The sequence below is a fragment of the Helianthus annuus genome, chromosome 8 (genome assembly GCF_002127325.2).
Source record: "Helianthus annuus cultivar XRQ/B chromosome 8, HanXRQr2.0-SUNRISE, whole genome shotgun sequence".
Classification (NCBI taxonomy): domain Eukaryota; kingdom Viridiplantae; phylum Streptophyta; class Magnoliopsida; order Asterales; family Asteraceae; genus Helianthus; species Helianthus annuus.
Genome location: NC_035440.2, coordinates 153105610 through 153122357, shown reverse-complemented (window position 1 = coordinate 153122357; position 16748 = coordinate 153105610). Strand labels below are relative to the sequence as shown.

The 16748-nt window shown below is 36.0% G+C and overlaps 1 protein-coding gene and 2 long non-coding RNA genes across 3 annotated transcripts; all 3 read left to right on the top strand.

Moving 5' to 3' along the window:
- The first annotated feature begins 476 nt into the window (after positions 1-476).
- LOC110873808 (probable protein phosphatase 2C 57) lies at positions 477-5014 on the top strand. The gene is made up of 4 exons (XM_022122822.2): positions 477-771; positions 970-1161; positions 2707-2918; positions 4242-5014. The coding sequence occupies exons 1-4, from the start codon at positions 652-654 to the stop codon at positions 4813-4815; spliced, it is 1098 nt and encodes a 365-aa protein (XP_021978514.1). The 5' UTR covers positions 477-651; the 3' UTR covers positions 4816-5014.
- A 2856-nt stretch (positions 5015-7870) lies between these two features.
- LOC110871501 lies at positions 7871-9709 on the top strand. The gene is made up of 3 exons (XR_002553792.2): positions 7871-8034; positions 8608-8671; positions 9467-9709. It is a non-coding gene; the product is annotated as an uncharacterized LOC110871501 (long non-coding RNA).
- Positions 9710-11315: 1606 nt separating this feature from the next.
- LOC110871500 lies at positions 11316-13152 on the top strand. Its single transcript, XR_002553791.2, has 3 exons — positions 11316-11479; positions 12057-12120; positions 12916-13152. It is a non-coding gene; the product is annotated as an uncharacterized LOC110871500 (long non-coding RNA).
- The last annotated feature ends 3596 nt before the right edge of the window (positions 13153-16748 follow it).

The window sequence follows — 16748 nt, the reverse complement described above, 5'->3', positions numbered from 1 at the left end:
GTACTTATTTGACGGTTGTTAGAATTCATTGGGTAATCCTTTACCCAAAAAAAAAAGAGTTAAATGCCATTTTAGTCCCTGTGGTTTGAGCCATTTTGCCAGTTTAGTCCAAAGGTTTCATTTTTAACCTGTGGGTCCAAAAAGGTTTCACAGTTGCCATTTTAGTCCACTTAGATAACTTCATCCATTTTTTCTGTTAACGAGAAGACCAATTCTGTCATTTTGTATGTAATTCTGTTAACTAAAAGGGCAATTCAGCCATATAAAATGACCGAATTGGCCTTCTCATTAACAGAAAAAATGGATGAAGTTAACCCAGTGGACTAAAATGGTAACTGTGAAACCTTTTTGAACCTACAGGTAAAAAATGAAACCTTTAAACTAAACTGACAAAATGACCCAAACCACATGGACTAAAATGACATTTAACTCAAAAAAAAAAAAAAAAAAAAGGTGAGGAACCCTAGTTTTGAAAGAAAGAAAGCATGTGGTGAGTAAAAAACCACGTGCATCCATCCATCCCATTTGGTGGGTGTGTGTCGTAGTTGAAGCAGAAGGAAGAAGCAACATCTATCTTTCTATCTAATTTAATTATTCATTCTTGTGTTGTGTGTTAGATCTAGAAATCGGAAAGAGAAGTAATGGTTGAGAATGACAATGGAAGGAGTTAAAAAGGAAAGAGAGACCTCACCACCAGGCAATGATGGTAAACCTCCCCATCCACTCTATCGGCGCTCCTCCTCCTCCTCTCTCCTGCGCCATCCCTCTCTGGTAACAACACTCTCTCACAAGCAACACTCTTCTTCTTCTTCTTCTTCTTAGCAGCTAGTAGTAGTAGGGTTTACTTTTGTTGTAAGTAAATAATAATAGACTAACAACCAAATTTAGGGTTAAAACTAATTAATCTCACATGACATCGAATGCCTTGGGTATTGTTAAAATTGTCAAACTGGGCAATTACTTATATAGGTGAGGACAAGGATTGGGGATGATGCGTCTTCTGTTCAAGCACAAGCTGAGTTTTTACCGATTCTGCGCTCAGGAGCATGGGCGGACATGGGGTTCCGTGGAAGCATGGAGGATGTATATATCTGTGCTGACAGTTTTCTCAATCATTATGCTGCCAAGAATCCAATTCAAGGACCCGCTGCCTTTTATGCGGTATCATCTCTCTCTCTCTCTCTCTCTCGCATGTTTCGTCATTTTTAAACTTTGCTATCTGCGAACCCACACTTCATTCATGTAATCCTCGGATTGCTTCTGATCATGATTGATAAATATACTCTCATGTTCAGCTCAAAACTCATTTAAGGGTGACCTGGTCCATCCAATCCAAAAAAGAAAAAAGAAAAAAATGGGTGGGCTGATTCAGTCATTGATGCAACTTTTCTAATAAAGGGTATGCTAGCGTGTAATGTAACAATCTGAGAAGCCATTGTTCTAAAAAGATGGACTTTAAAGCATTGTGGTAACCGTCAGTGAAAGCAAAAATTTGCAGATTGTACACATTGGGAAATTTTATAAACAGACTAAAAGCTCTGACCATTTACAAAACCAGAGTAAGTGGTACTAAAAATGGCAGAGAAGCTGTGTGAGTAAGAAATGATGTTTCAAACGACCATATCGTGTCAACGTGTGTTTCTTGTGAACAGATCATGTAGCATAGCATTTATTAATAAGGGAAATTGGCCTGTAATAATCCCACCTAGATCTTATTGGCCATTAATAATTCCACATTCCCTCCTTAGAATATTCCCCTCACCAGTCCCACCTTTCACCTATTTTTCCTACAATGGTCCCCCGTTAAAAAAACTTAACGGAGTTAAGCTTTTTTCCAAATTACAAACATATTTTTTAGGGCTTTTGAGTAGAACGACGATACGAGTCCATTGATGTAAAACTTGCCTCAAACGGTGCTCCAAACGATGAAAACGGCGCTTCAATTCGGGTGTTTAAATTTCCAATTAACCAAAATCAAGTCACTTGGAGCACCATTTTGAAGTAAGTTTTACATCAATGGACTCGTATCATCGTTCTGATCAAAAGCCCTAAAAAATCTGTTTGTAATTTGGAAAAAAAACTTAACGGTTAAGTTTTTTTAACGGGGGACCATTGTAGGAAAATAGGTGAAAGGTGGGACTGGTGGGAGGAATATTCTGAGGTGGGATTATTAATGGCCAATAAGGTCTAGGTGGGATTATTACAGGCCAATTCCCCTAATAATAAAAGTTACACATCCTGAGTTATATTTCTATAGTGCACTCAACAACTTAAGAATTAAAAAAAAGAATTATGTTTACTTCTTTTTTTGAAAATATTAGTTTTGTTACAAGAGTGAAAAGAAAGAAACTTGATTTCTTGGAAGTACTTTCTGATCTGATGATGTACATCTGCTTCTGTCTGTAGGCGGGAATAGGAGTGTATAATTCTTTTCGTTTCTCCTCTCCATGTTAATAAATGTTTTGTATTCTGCTATATTAAGTCTAGTCATGTGCACATGTTTTGTTTTTCTTTATGACATTCTTGTGAAAAGAGTTAATGTTTTCTCTAAGAGTCGAGTAGTTCTATATTGTATGCATTTGGAGTTTGGAGCACGCCTGTAGCTTATTTAGATGTGGCATTTATGGCCTATTGACTTATAAATAGGTCAACTTTGGGTTATGGTTTATCCTTAATGGGTTAATTTATTATTATGCTCTACCCCAGGTTTTCGATGGACATGGAGGAAAACATGCAGCTGACTTTGCATGCGAGCATTTGCCCAGGTTCATCTTTGAAGATGATGACTTCCCAAGAGAGATTGAGAGAGTGATTGCTTCAGCCTTTGCACAGACTGACTCTGCATTTGCTAAAGCTTGCATGCTGGATGCTGATCTTGCTTCTGGTACAACTGCGTTGGCAGCTCTTGTTATTGGGAGGTTTGGTTCGGTTTTTTTTATAACTTCTTAGTTTCTCCACTATATAACATATGTTTTCTAAAGATTGGCATGGCCCTAAAAATCTAGGATGCCAATGGTCTGGACTATTAATATTATCTTAAAACATTTTTTGTTCCATTTACTTATGAATGGGTGTGCGTATAGAGAGAGGGTCATTAAATAATCGGAGTTAAAACCACTTTTTAGCTTTTGATCATGAAAATGAACCAAACAAGTTATAATGAATGATCACAATTCATGTAGTAAGAAATATGATCCAAAGGCTACCAAGTTCTTCCTTTGGTTCCTAATATTTTATGCTTCTCATTAAAACCTGAAGCTACACACATTCACGTGTGGACGTCTTAACTTTCAGGGCCTAAAGAGGCCTCTTAAATTATAACACTAAGAAATGGTGATTTTTTTTACTTTCCTTCATACAAATTCTTCATTAAGTTGCATATTTTTTTCTAACTGATGATATATTTAATCTATGTGGTATTGTGACGTTAGTAATTTTCAACACACTTTTAGTAGCTTTATGTTGGAATTATACTGTGTGCTTAATAATATTAAAATTTTAATGTATGATTTAGAAAAATGCTTTATTACAAATAAATCTAACCATCTGTGTGTAAACTACTAACCAATGCGTTTCAATTTTTTTTCAAGGTTAAGATAGCCTTCTTTACATATTAACAAGTGATTGAGATTTTATATCCTGTTGAAAGCCCAAAGATTTTTGTATTCTTTTTTGGTAAAATAATTTTTTTTTTCACAGAATAGTTTGATTTACCATGTAAAGACATGATATGCTGTAAAAATTTGAGAAATTTTTCTAGAAAAATAGAATATAATGACATAATAGTAATTTTTACTATGAGTTCTAGTATATTAAGATTAAAAAATAGTTCATTGTATATTATTATGTAAATTTGAAGCCTTAGATCTTAAGGGGCCTCAAGCAAGGAGCTGTAAGGCAAGTAGCCCAAAGTGTGCTTTATATGCGTTAAAAGCCCATTTCATTTTATTCAGAAATTAGACATTTGAAATAGTATAAATTTGGTAATCATATTTGACACCAATTCTTATGAAAAACGGTTATAAATTTTGGACAAAAAGTTTGCAGGCCTGTAGAGAAATTTTCTCATTTTTCCCACTTTGTTGCTTTGCCTGCATAAAGAGCTGCTTTTTATATCCTAGTAGACTTGAAAAGTTGACTTCAGTCCCATCAAAAAATCAGAATACATCCCCACTCACATGTGGAGGAGTCACTTAAAAATACACACCCTTACGCCTATATCTATCTGTATATGACTGCAGCTCATTGGTGGTGGCAAATGCTGGAGACTGCCGGGCCGTTTTATGCCGACGTGGCAAAGCAATTGAGATGTCTAAGGACCACAAGCCTATGTGCATTAGAGAAAAGAAGCGTATAGAAGCTTCCGGAGGATATGTTTATGACGGTTATCTGAATGGACAACTTAACGTGGCCCGTGCTATTGGAGACTGGCACATGGAGGGACTGAAGAACCAAGATGGTGATGGTGGGCCCCTGAGTTCGGAACCCGAGTTGATGATGACGAAATTAACTGAAGATGACGAGTTTCTGATCATAGGTTGTGACGGGATTTGGGATGTTTTCATGAGTCAAAATGCAGTTGACTTTGCTAGGAGGAAACTGCAAGAACACAACGATCCAGTTTTATGCAGCAAAGAGCTGGTTAGCGAGGCGCTCAAGAGAAACAGTGGAGACAACTTATCTGCTGTTGTTGTTTGCTTTAAGTCTGAGCCACCCCCGAATTTGGTGGTTCCATGGGGGCGGAGAGTGCAGAGGAGTATCTCTGCGGAGGGGTTGAAGGAGTTGCAAGGCTTTTTGGATGGTTTGGAAACTTGAGCCGGCTGGATTTTTGTTTTTTTCAGTTTTGTTAACCATACTGCTTCTTAATGTTGTTGAGAAAAAATATTTGTCCAACTGTAACATATGCGGCTGACATAGTTTTACCTGGAGTTTTGTCGTCTTTCTTGTTTGTTTGAATCTGTAATCAGTTTTGTTCTTTGAAGAAAACGCAATAGTTTCAGTTGCTTCAATCTCACATAGAATACTTGTGCTTTTATGTACGCATTATTTCTTTCACCTAACACTACCCATTTTATGTAGTATGATCAACAGGTCTTGTAAAGTGGCGTTGCACTCCCTTTGCTCGAAAACATACTTCACTACTGGTGATGGTCCTTTTTAACTAGAGGCGTCTTGCAGCGGGTTGATGGGTATAGCGTTGGCGGGTTATATTCTTCTACCCAAAGACTCTCCATATTTTTATTCGTGTCATGTCGGCCCCTCGGGTAAAACCTTACTATATTTGACAAATTTAGTTTCATTTTCAGAAGTTAGGCTATTATCTCATATCAAATTGCCACCTCAGCGTCACATCACTATCTCCTTTCATCCGTCACCTCCTTCCTTAAAACTATGATGTACTCAGCCCCCACCCCTCTTCCGTTTTATATAATTTTAGACATTTAATAAATTAAATTAAATGGATATAAGAAGTTTTCATTAATATTTAAAAACAATACTACACAACTAAAATAATATACTAAATAAGACCAAGTCTTCTTGCAACGTTTTGCTTCAACATTTCTGCCGCTTTATGTTCTAGAGGTGGAAGATCCGCGATGTTCATCGTCAAGATTTTAAACTTCTCCATCTCGGCCGCTTCTTTCTCTAGACGAGACCTCTCCATCTCCTTCTCGGTCGCTTGTTCGCTAGCTTTTTGTTTCATCTTTAGCTAGCGTTTAGGCTTGGATTGGATTGTAAGCCGCGAATGAATATAGTGTAAGAAGATATAGGTTTTGACTGAAACATGGTTGTTATTAGGGTAGTGAAAACTATTTGTTGGGGTTATCTTAGTCGCTTAGGTTGTTTTAATCCATTGTGGTGTAGGGCATGGTGTAGTATAGAGATTAAAAAGTTTTGTTTGGTGTAAAAAATATGGAGTATAAAGATTGTTTATATCAGTAAAACAGTTAAATCCTCAACGATCTACACCAATGGTTAAATGTTTATTTTCAACGTTCGAATATTGATCAGGGACGCAATGGATGGAGACCACGGGGATGTCGAGAATCAACAGGAGCCGTGAGCAGCACAGCGTTTCCAGTTGCTCCGCTCCTCCACCTCAACACACTGGGGGCTTACCAGAGGTATACCGGATGGCCTTAAACTCTTAAAGGAAAAACTAAAAAACATATATTTAGCTCTAAAGTTATAATACTTTTTCATTTCTAAAATCTAAAATCTGTTATCAATTATTTTATTATATTTTTACTATCTATTAAAAGACAAATGAGCATCACATCACAATGCTGCCGTGACAACCATATAGGCTATCCAACAATTTCTTTCTTATGTCATTTTTGCATAATCATATTATATTTTTTTTTCAAATATAAAAATGTATATATATATATTGCGCACTTATCATAAATACCTGGGTTCATTCAAATTTTGAATTTGAATTCACTTTACTCATCCCAAGACACCATTATCCCCTTCTTTCACTTTCCTCATCCCAAGATTCCATTATCCCCTTCTTTCATTGTTCTCTACACCAACAAGCTCACTATCTCTAGATGTTATTCACAAAATGATTACACGAGACTCATGTTTGCTATCAACAACTACACTAACCAAGCAGGGCCGACTCAACCATTTTGGTGGCCTAAAGCGAAGTAAAAGCTTGTGGCCTTTTCCCCAAATATACGTATGTAATTGAAAGTAAACTTAAAGGGCCCAAGTGTAATTATTTGAAAGATTGTGTTAAAATTTAAAAACAAGAAAAAAAATAGTGAACCAGGGATACGAACCCGGGTCTCACCACATACACAAAACCACTACACTACCAACCATCAATCTGTTGATAACCAACCCCCTAAATCTTTTATAATGAATTGTGGTTTCATCAAATGGTGAAGACCATATAGTTTTGATGGTCCAAGGCCTAAGCCTCATTTGACTTGAGCTTGGGCCGGCCCTGTAACCAAGTACTGTGACTATCTTAAATCACAGTTGCTACTACCGAAAAATTTCACCTCTAGTATTAATGTATGCTTTCGACTCTTATTTATTTACTTTGTTATGCTTCGAAAGTAACTAAAAGCATTCGTTATGAGTAAGCAAGCTTACTCTCAACATTGGCTATCTTAATGTTCAAGCAAACTTACGGAGCAAGTATAAAACGTGTCCATCCTGAAGAGAAAACAGGTGGCATATGATAGACAGCTCTATTTGGTTTTTGATGTTATCTTCTTCTCTAGCATTACAACTAAAGGCTGTTTGTTTACCTCTTAATGAGCCTCTTAATAGTTTAGACCTCTTACTGGTTCAGCACTTAATGGTTTAGACCTTATTGTTTCACGAGTAGATGTCTGAATGGTTCAGACATTTGCCTCTGAATGGTTAAAAGATATATAGAGAGTCTGGATGGTTAAGACCTCTAATCTGAATTGGTCAGACATGTGCCTCTGAACGGTTAAGCATTATACAGGCTCTTAATGGTTCAGACATGTTACTGGTTTAGCACTTAATGGTTCAGACCTCTTACTGATTCAACACTTAACCATTCAGATGTTCCCAAACAGCCCATAAGATTCACTATTATATTAATGTATTGATATGAATTAATTAGTTGTATATTTATTTATCTCAAGTTTTATTGTCAGGTTACTTGGTCTTGCGACCAATTTTGTTTAATTTTCTTTTTAACATAATTGTTATACTATATTTGTAATATTGTGAAATTTTAAAGTATAATTTACTAAAATAAATATAGTTTAAATATTATTTTTTTATCTAAATTAATTTAGTTTGGTTAATGAGTAGATATATCATATATGCTTTCCAAGTAGGTGGAGATATACATTAAATAATTTGGACTTTATCATACAAACATAAATTTCGGTATTATCTCCTCCAAAGCCGCTAGCCAAAAATTTATATTGCCGTCATTCGTCACCGTCTTTGTTCCGCTGAACTTGTTGCGACCACCACCTAGCGGCCACCGTTTTCATCTAGGATTGTCCCGGTTCCGGTTCGATCTCTTCCGATAAGAAGGTAACCATACTACCTTGTGGTAAATTTGCTATACTTGTACAAGAATATCTAGAGATAGTTGATGGTTGAAAACTTGAGTAAATGTTTTTGGTGACAAACTGTGTTATCGTAAGTAGATACCTTACAAAATTCTCAGATCCCAACAAGTTTAATATTTGGGTTCACTAATACGGTTTAATTATTAGTTCTTGATCATATAAAGGTTAGTAAATGAGTTAGAACTCTGATGTTTTCCTTTTGATGACTACTGGTCATTTTTCTAAAGTCACTACTAGGTATTTTTTTAGCTAGAAAGCATCAAATGAACCAAGTTAACTTTTGAATGAATATTGCAAATCAATTATTGTTTCTTTAAAATGATTTAAGTAATCTGTATACTTATATAAAAGCATGGAGACTTTGTCATCCACAAATATTTCTTAAAGCAAACAATAGATATAATAACAACAATTATATTAGTAAAAAAAATATAATAAATAATTAACAGCCGTGACTTAATAAATAATGGGTCGGGTATTTTAGAAAACGAATAGTTGGATAGTTTTAAATTAGAGTTTTAACTACTCGTTGTAGATTTCGTTGAGCACGTCGGTGGACCTTTAACTTGAGACTTTAGATGTTCTAGACACTCGTTCAGGTACGGATTCTGTTTTCTTTTCATCGTAGTGTACTTTTATTTTTCGTTACTCGTTGGTATGGATTCCTGTCCTTGTCATCATGGTATTTTATTCATATCCGTTACTTTGTAGTACGGATATTCGTTATTGTAGCATGCAATAGACCTTAGATTTTGTGCTCGTTATTGCATGTTCCCTTTAGACTTATGTCAATATATACATTTATTTCTGATACGCTTTGTACTCTGTCACCCGAGCAATTATAAGTTACTTGTCGTTGGGGCGTCAACGGCATGGCACTCATCGTGACGGTGCGTAACTAAAGTTCACGGCGTTTCTAGTTTGTGCTTGTGTAGCACTTGGCCCCTAGAGGCGAATAGATCGATCTTAGCTCTGACTCCTGACTCCTGACTCCTGTTGAGATGGAATAATGTGTGTACGCCTACATGCACCATCTCGGCGCATGGACTATAGCCATGCATGCCTCTGTTTAGGCTCGTGGGTGCTTCTATATTACGTGACTTGTTTTACTGTTATATGTTGTCACGTATGTCTTGTCTCTGTTCTGATATGTTTGATATGATTATATGCATCTGATTATGTTCAGTATCTGTTACTTGTTCAGTATAAGTTTTGGGATTCAAGTTATAAAAGTATTTGTTTGAGTGCCATCTTTTTGGGATTTGTTAGTGTCGGTACTGATCCGTTTTGCTTCCATATGCCTGCCTTACTTTTACTGTTGATTTCTCCGTTACTGGGCAACTTTTTGGCTCAGCCGTAGTTTCTTTCTTGTGTTTGTCTTATTTGTTTGACAGGTAATTTGGGAATCGTGGGGAATAAGTGAAGAGTGTCGTGAAGATAAAGATTTATTTTTATATTCGGTAATGTAATGAAAAAGAAATTAGGGTCTTTTGTTTACAACGTCATGGATTGGTTTTAGTTTTGATATCTGTATGAGTGACACGTCAGCCTGTTCAGGTTGGGGTGTTACAATTATGGTATCAGAGCCAAGGCTCTTTCTTGTAGAAAACTTAAACAATAATAATTAAGCATGTGAGTTAATGGGTAGATGTTGGGTTAGGATTTCCAGTTCCGATCAATCTTTATACTAATTGACTTGTGGTCTTTGGATCTGTATGTTAGAAGGATTTTTGTCGTAATTGCTATTGACTTATTTTGTACCTCGACTATGTCAAATGATAAGACTCTGGTATCATCTTTGCGGTTTCATTATTGAATTCAAGAGACCACTCAGAGCATAGTGGGTGACACGATTGAGGTGACTACGTCATCGAACGAATTCAACCACGACAAGGATCTTGCTACGACACATGCTTGAGGTGGTGTTCACACCAGTTGTATATATTAAAGGAATCAAAGTATATGCTATAGTTAGCACCTCATGAATTCTAGATTTTTTTTTCTTTTTCTTTTGACCTTGATTTGTTTATCCCAATGTCGTTTTTCCTTACAATTTGAGTAGGTCATTGAGATGCATGATGGGAGGACTATAGGGCACAGTTGTAAGATAATTGACAATTACGGTCATGAACGTAATCGTGAATTATAGGTACATATGTGCGCTTTTGGATTCCTGTTATGTAGATTGATGTCTATCCGAATGTTTTAAAATCCTAAGATTGCGTCTACGTAATGTTTCTAGAAAATCCTTGCTCGTTGTATGATGTTACATATTCACATGCTTATGATGCGCGTATTGTGTTGCCGTCTCAACCGCCACACCACCATCATACTCTGCCGTGACCGCCTCGCCACTGCGATCGCCGCCACCATTGGTCCGGGATCCGAACCAATTGACAGCCACGCTACATGCACCAGCAGTCGTAAAACATAAACTACCACTTCTGCTCACTTTAATTTATTTCCGTGTGGCCATTCGAAGTGCTAATTGTGCGTCTCCGGTTAGCTCCGCTTGACTGATAAGGTACTAAATCGAACCCTCTTCGTCATCAAATATAGATATCCGAATTCTGGCTTCGCCTTGATTGTTCCGGCGACTAAGTTTTTTTTTTATAATTTAGATTAAAACTTGAGTAGAAATTTATAAACTCAACTTAAATCTTAACCATGCCGAATTGTTATTGTTGTTGTTTCTTGTTTTCTTAAATTTTATCTGGGTCTTAATAGTCTTATGTTTTTGTGTATCCGAATTTGGTTCATGATACACCTCCACCATAGTTAATTTGTTTGATCGTAACCACCTAAAAGTGTGTGTCCAGTTACCCAATGAAAATATTGCTCAACCACTAAAATTAGTAATCTACTTTATATTGAGATTTCAACATTTTATGTTATATAATTTTGGAAGCAATGCTTGGTGCTGGTACGTACATCCACCCATGTATACATTAGAAAATTTTGTATGATAAAGTAAGATGTTTGTATATGAACCTATTGTTTGTTTCGTATTTGTTATGTCGGCCGCTCCAAATTCTAGCAATTTCGAGGACGAAAGTTTTTTTAGAGGGGTAGAATTGTAATATTGTGAAATTTTAAAGTATAATTTACTAAAGTAAATATAGCTTAAATATTATTTTTTTTTAATCTAAATTAATTTAGTTTGGTTAATAGAGTAGATATATCATATATGCTTTCCAAGTAGGTGGAGATATACATTAAATAATTTGGACTTTATCATACAAACATAAATTTCGGTATTATCTCCTCCAAAGCCGCTAGCCAAAAATTTATATTGCCGTCATTCGTCACCGTCTTTGTTCCGCTGAACTTGTTGCGACCACCACCTAGCGGCCACCGTTTTCATCTAGGATTGTCCCGGTTCCGGTTCGATCTCTTCCGATAAGAAGGTAACCATACTACCTTGTGGTAAATTTGCTATACTTGTACAAGAATATCTAGAGATAGTTGATGGTTGAAAACTTGAGTAAATGTTTCTGGTGACAAAGTGTGTTATCGTAAGTAGATACCTTACAAAATTCTCAGATCCCAACAAGTTTAATATTTGGGTTCACTAATACGGTTTAATTATTAGTTCTTGATCATATAAAGGTTAGTAAATGAGTTAGAACTCTGATGTTTTCCTTTTGATGACTACTGGTCATTTTTCTAAAGTCACTACTAGGTATTTTTTTAGCTAGAAAGCATCAAATGAACCAAGTTAACTTTTGAATGAATATTGCAAATCAATTATTGTTTCTTTAAAATGATTTAAGTAATCTGTATCTGTATACTTATATAAAAGCATGGAGACTTTGTCATCCACAAATATTTCTTAAAGCAAACAATAGATATAATAACAACAATTATATTAGTAAAAAAAATAATAAATAATTAACAGCCGTGACTTAATAAATAATGGGTCGGGTATTTTAGAAAACGAATAGTTGGATAGTTTTAAATTAGAGTTTTAACTACTCGTTGTAGATTTCGTTGAGCACGTCGGTGGACCTTTAACTTGAGACTTTAGATGTTCTAGACACTCGTTCAGGTACGGATTCTGTTTTCTTTTCATCGTAGTGTACTTTTATTTTTCGTTACTCGTTGGTATGGATTCCTGTCCTTGTCATCATGGTATTTTATTCATATCCGTTACTTTGTAGTACGGATATTCGTTATTGTAGCATGCAATAGACCTTAGATTTTGTGCTCGTTATTGCATGTTCCCTTTAGACTTATGTCAATATATACATTTATTTCTGATACGCTTTGTACTCTGTCACCCGAGCAATTATAAGTTACTTGTCGTTGGGGCGTCAACGGCATGGCACTCATCGTGACGGTGCGTAACTAAAGTTCACGGCGTTTCTAGTTTGTGCTTGTGTAGCACTTGGCCCCTAGAGGCGAATAGATCGATCTTAGCTCTGACTCCTGACTCCTGACTCCTGTTGAGATGGAATAATGTGTGTACGCCTACATGCACCATCTCGGCGCATGGACTATAGCCATGCATGCCTCTGTTTAGGCTCGTGGGTGCTTCTATATTACGTGACTTGTTTTACTGTTATATGTTGTCACGTATGTCTTGTCTCTGTTCTGATATGTTTGATATGATTATATGCATCTGATTATGTTCAGTATCTGTTACTTGTTCAGTATAAGTTTTGGGATTCAAGTTATAAAAGTATTTGTTTGAGTGCCATCTTTTTGGGATTTGTTAGTGTCGGTACTGATCCGTTTTGCTTCCATATGCCTGCCTTACTTTTACTGTTGATTTCTCCGTTACTGGGCAACTTTTTGGCTCAGCCGTAGTTTCTTTCTTGTGTTTGTCTTATTTGTTTGACAGGTAATTTGGGAATCGTGGGGAATAAGTGAAGAGTGTCGTGAAGATAAAGATTTATTTTTATATTCGGTAATGTAATGAAAAAGAAATTAGGGTCTTTTGTTTACAACGTCATGGATTGGTTTTAGTTTTGATATCTGTATGAATGACACGTCAGCCTATTCAGGTTGGGGTGTTACAATTATGGTATCAGAGCCAAGGCTCTTTCTTGTAGAAAACTTAAACAATAATAATTAAGCATGTGAGTTAATGGGTAGATGTTGGGTTAGGATTTCCAGTTCCGATCAATCTTTATACTAATTGACTTGTGGTCTTTGGATCTGTATGTTAGAAGGATTTTTGTCGTAATTGCTATTGACTTATTTTGTACCTCGACTATGTCAAATGATAAGACTCTGGTATCATCTTTACGGTTTCATTATTGAATTCAAGAGACCACTCAGAGCATAGTGGGCGACACGATTGAGGTGACTACGTCATCGAACGAATTCAACCACGACAAGGATCTTGCTACGACACATGCTTGAGGTGGTGTTCACACCAGTTGTATATATTAAAGGAATCAAAGTATATGCTATAGTTAGCACCTCATGAATTCTAGATTTTTTTTTTCTTTTTCTTTTGACCTTGATTTGTTTATCCCAATGTCGTTTTTCCTTACAATTTGAGTAGGTCATTGAGATGCATGATGGGAGGACTATAGGGCACAGTTGTAAGATAATTGACAATTACGGTCATGAACGTAATCGTGAATTATAGGTACATATGTGCGCTTTTGGATTCCTGTTACGTAGATTGATGTCTATCCGAATGTTTTAAAATCCTAAGATTGCGTCTACGTAATGTTTCTAGAAAATCCTTGCTCGTTGTATGATGTTACATATTCACATGCTTATGATGCGCGTATTGTGTTGCCGTCTCAACCGCCACACCACCATCATACTCTGCCGTGACCGCCTCGCCACTGCGATCGCCGCCACCATTGGTCCGGGATCCGAACCAATTGACAGCCACGCTACATGCACCAGCAGTCGTAAAACATAAACTACCACTTCTGCTCACTTTAATTTATTTCCGTGTGGCCATTCGAAGTGCTAATTGTGCGTCTCCGGTTAGCTCCGCTTGACTGATAAGGTACTAAATCGAACCCTCTTCGTCATCAAATATAGATATCCGAATTCTGGCTTCGCCTTGATTGTTCCGGCGACTAAGTTTTTTTTTTATAATTTAGATTAAAACTTGAGTAGAAATTTATAAACTCAACTTAAATCTTAACCATGCCGAGTTGTTATTGTTGTTGTTTCTTGTTTTCTTAAATTTTATCTGGGCCTTAATAGTCTTATGTTTTTGTGTATCCGAATTTGGTTCATGATACACCTCCACCATAGTTAATTTGTTTGATCGTAGCCACCTAAAAGTGTGTGTCCAGTTACCCAATGAAAATATTGCTCAACCACTAAAATTAGTAATCTACTTTATATTGAGATTTCAACATTTTATGTTATATAATTTTGGAAGCAATGCTTGGTGCTGGTACGTACATCCACCCATGTATACATTAGAAAATTTTGTATGATAAAGTAAGATGTTTGTATATGAACCTATTGTTTGTTTCGTATTTGTTATGTCGGCCGCTCCAAATTCTAGCAATTTCGAGGACGAAATTTTTTTTAGAGGGGTAGAATTGTAATATTGTGAAATTTTAAAGTATAATTTACTAAAATAAATATAGCTTAAATATTATTTTTTTTATCTAAATTAATTTAGTTTGGTTAATAAAGTAGATATATCATATATGCTTTCCAAGTAGGTGGAGATATACATTAAATAATTTGGACTTTATCATACAAACATAAATTTCGGTATTATCTCCTCCAAAGCCGCTAGCCAAAAATTTATATTGCCGTCATTCGTCACCGTCTTTGTTCCGCTGAACTTGTTGCGACCACCACCTAGCGGCCACCGTTTTCATCTAGGATTGTCCCGGTTCCGGTTCGATCTCTTCCGATAAGAAGGTAACCATACTACCTTGTGGTAAATTTGCTATACTTGTACAAGAATATCTAGAGATAGTTGATGGTTGAAAACTTGAGTAAATGTTTCTGGTGACAAAGTGTGTTATCGTAAGTAGATACCTTACAAAATTCTCAGATCCCAACAAGTTTAATATTTGGGTTCACTAATACGGTTTAATTATTAGTTCTTGATCATATAAAGGTTAGTAAATGAGTTAGAACTCTGATGTTTTCCTTTTGATGACTACTGGTCATTTTTCTAAAGTCACTACTAGGTATTTTTTTAGCTAGAAAGCATCAAATGAACCAAGTTAACTTTTGAATGAATATTGCAAATCAATTATTGTTTCTTTAAAATGATTTAAGTAATCTGTATCTGTATACTTATATAAAAGCATGGAGACTTTGTCATCCACAAATATTTCTTAAAGCAAACAATAGATATAATAACAACAATTATATTAGTAAAAAAAAATAATAAATAATTAACAGCCGTGACTTAATAAATAATGGGTCGGGTATTTTAGAAAACGAATAGTTGGATAGTTTTAAATTAGAGTTTTAACTACTCGTTGTAGATTTCGTTGAGCACGTCGGTGGACCTTTAACTTGAGACTTTAGATGTTCTAGACACTCGTTCAGGTACGGATTCTGTTTTCTTTTCATCGTAGTGTACTTTTATTTTTCGTTACTCGTTGGTATGGATTCCTGTCCTTGTCATCATGGTATTTTATTCATATCCGTTACTTTGTAGTACGGATATTCGTTATTGTAGCATGCAATAGACCTTAGATTTTGTGCTCGTTATTGCATGTTCCCTTTAGACTTATGTCAATATATACATTTATTTCTGATACGCTTTGTACTCTGTCACCCGAGCAATTATAAGTTACTTGTCGTTGGGGCGTCAACGGCATGGCACTCATCGTGACGGTGCGTAACTAAAGTTCACGGCGTTTCTAGTTTGTGCTTGTGTAGCACTTGGCCCCTAGAGGCGAATAGATCGATCTTAGCTCTGACTCCTGACTCCTGTTGAGATGGAATAATGTGTGTACGCCTACATGCACCATCTCGGCGCATGGACTATAGCCATGCATGCCTCTGTTTAGGCTCGTGGGTGCTTCTATATTACGTGACTTGTTTTACTGTTATATGTTGTCACGTATGTCTTGTCTCTGTTCTGATATGTTTGATATGATTATATGCATCTGATTATGTTCAGTATCTGTTACTTGTTCAGTATAAGTTTTGGGATTCAAGTTATAAAAGTATTTGTTTGAGTGATCTTTTTGGGATTTGTTAGTGTCGGTACTGATCCGTTTTGCTTCCATATGCCTGCCTTACTTTTACTGTTGATTTTTCCGTTACTGGACAACTTTTTGGCTCAGCCGTAGTTTCTTTCTTGTGTTTGTCTTATTTGTTTGACAGGTAATTTAGGAATCGTGGGGAATAAGTGAAGAGTGTCGTGAAGATAAAGATTTATTTTTATATTCGGTAATGTAATGAAAAAGAAATTAGGGTCTTTTGTTTACAACGTCATGGATTGGTTTTAGTTTTGATATCTGTATGAGTGACACGTCAGCCTGTTCAGGTTGGGGTGTTACAATTATGGTATCAGAGCCAAGGCTCTTTCTTGTAGAAAACTTAAACAATAATAATTAAGCATGTGAGTTAATGGGTAGATGTTGGGTTAGGATTTCCAGTTCCGATCAATCTTTATACTAATTGACTTGTGGTCTTTGGATCTGTATGTTAGAAGGATTTTTGTCGTAATTGCTATTGACTTATTTTGTACCTCGACTATGTCAAATGATAAGACTC

What these genes read in the sequence shown, in the direction of transcription:
- LOC110873808 (XM_022122822.2), top strand. Translation starts at nt 652, where the DNA reads ATGACAATGGAAGGAGTTAAAAAGGAAAGAGAGACCTCACCACCAGGC. An exon ending in TCCTGCGCCATCCCTCTCTG is followed by an intron (nt 772 to 969) that starts GTAACAACACTC and finishes TTACTTATATAG; the next exon opens with GTGAGGACAAGGATTGGGGA. An exon ending in GACCCGCTGCCTTTTATGCG is followed by an intron (nt 1,162 to 2,706) that starts GTATCATCTCTC and finishes GCTCTACCCCAG; the next exon opens with GTTTTCGATGGACATGGAGG.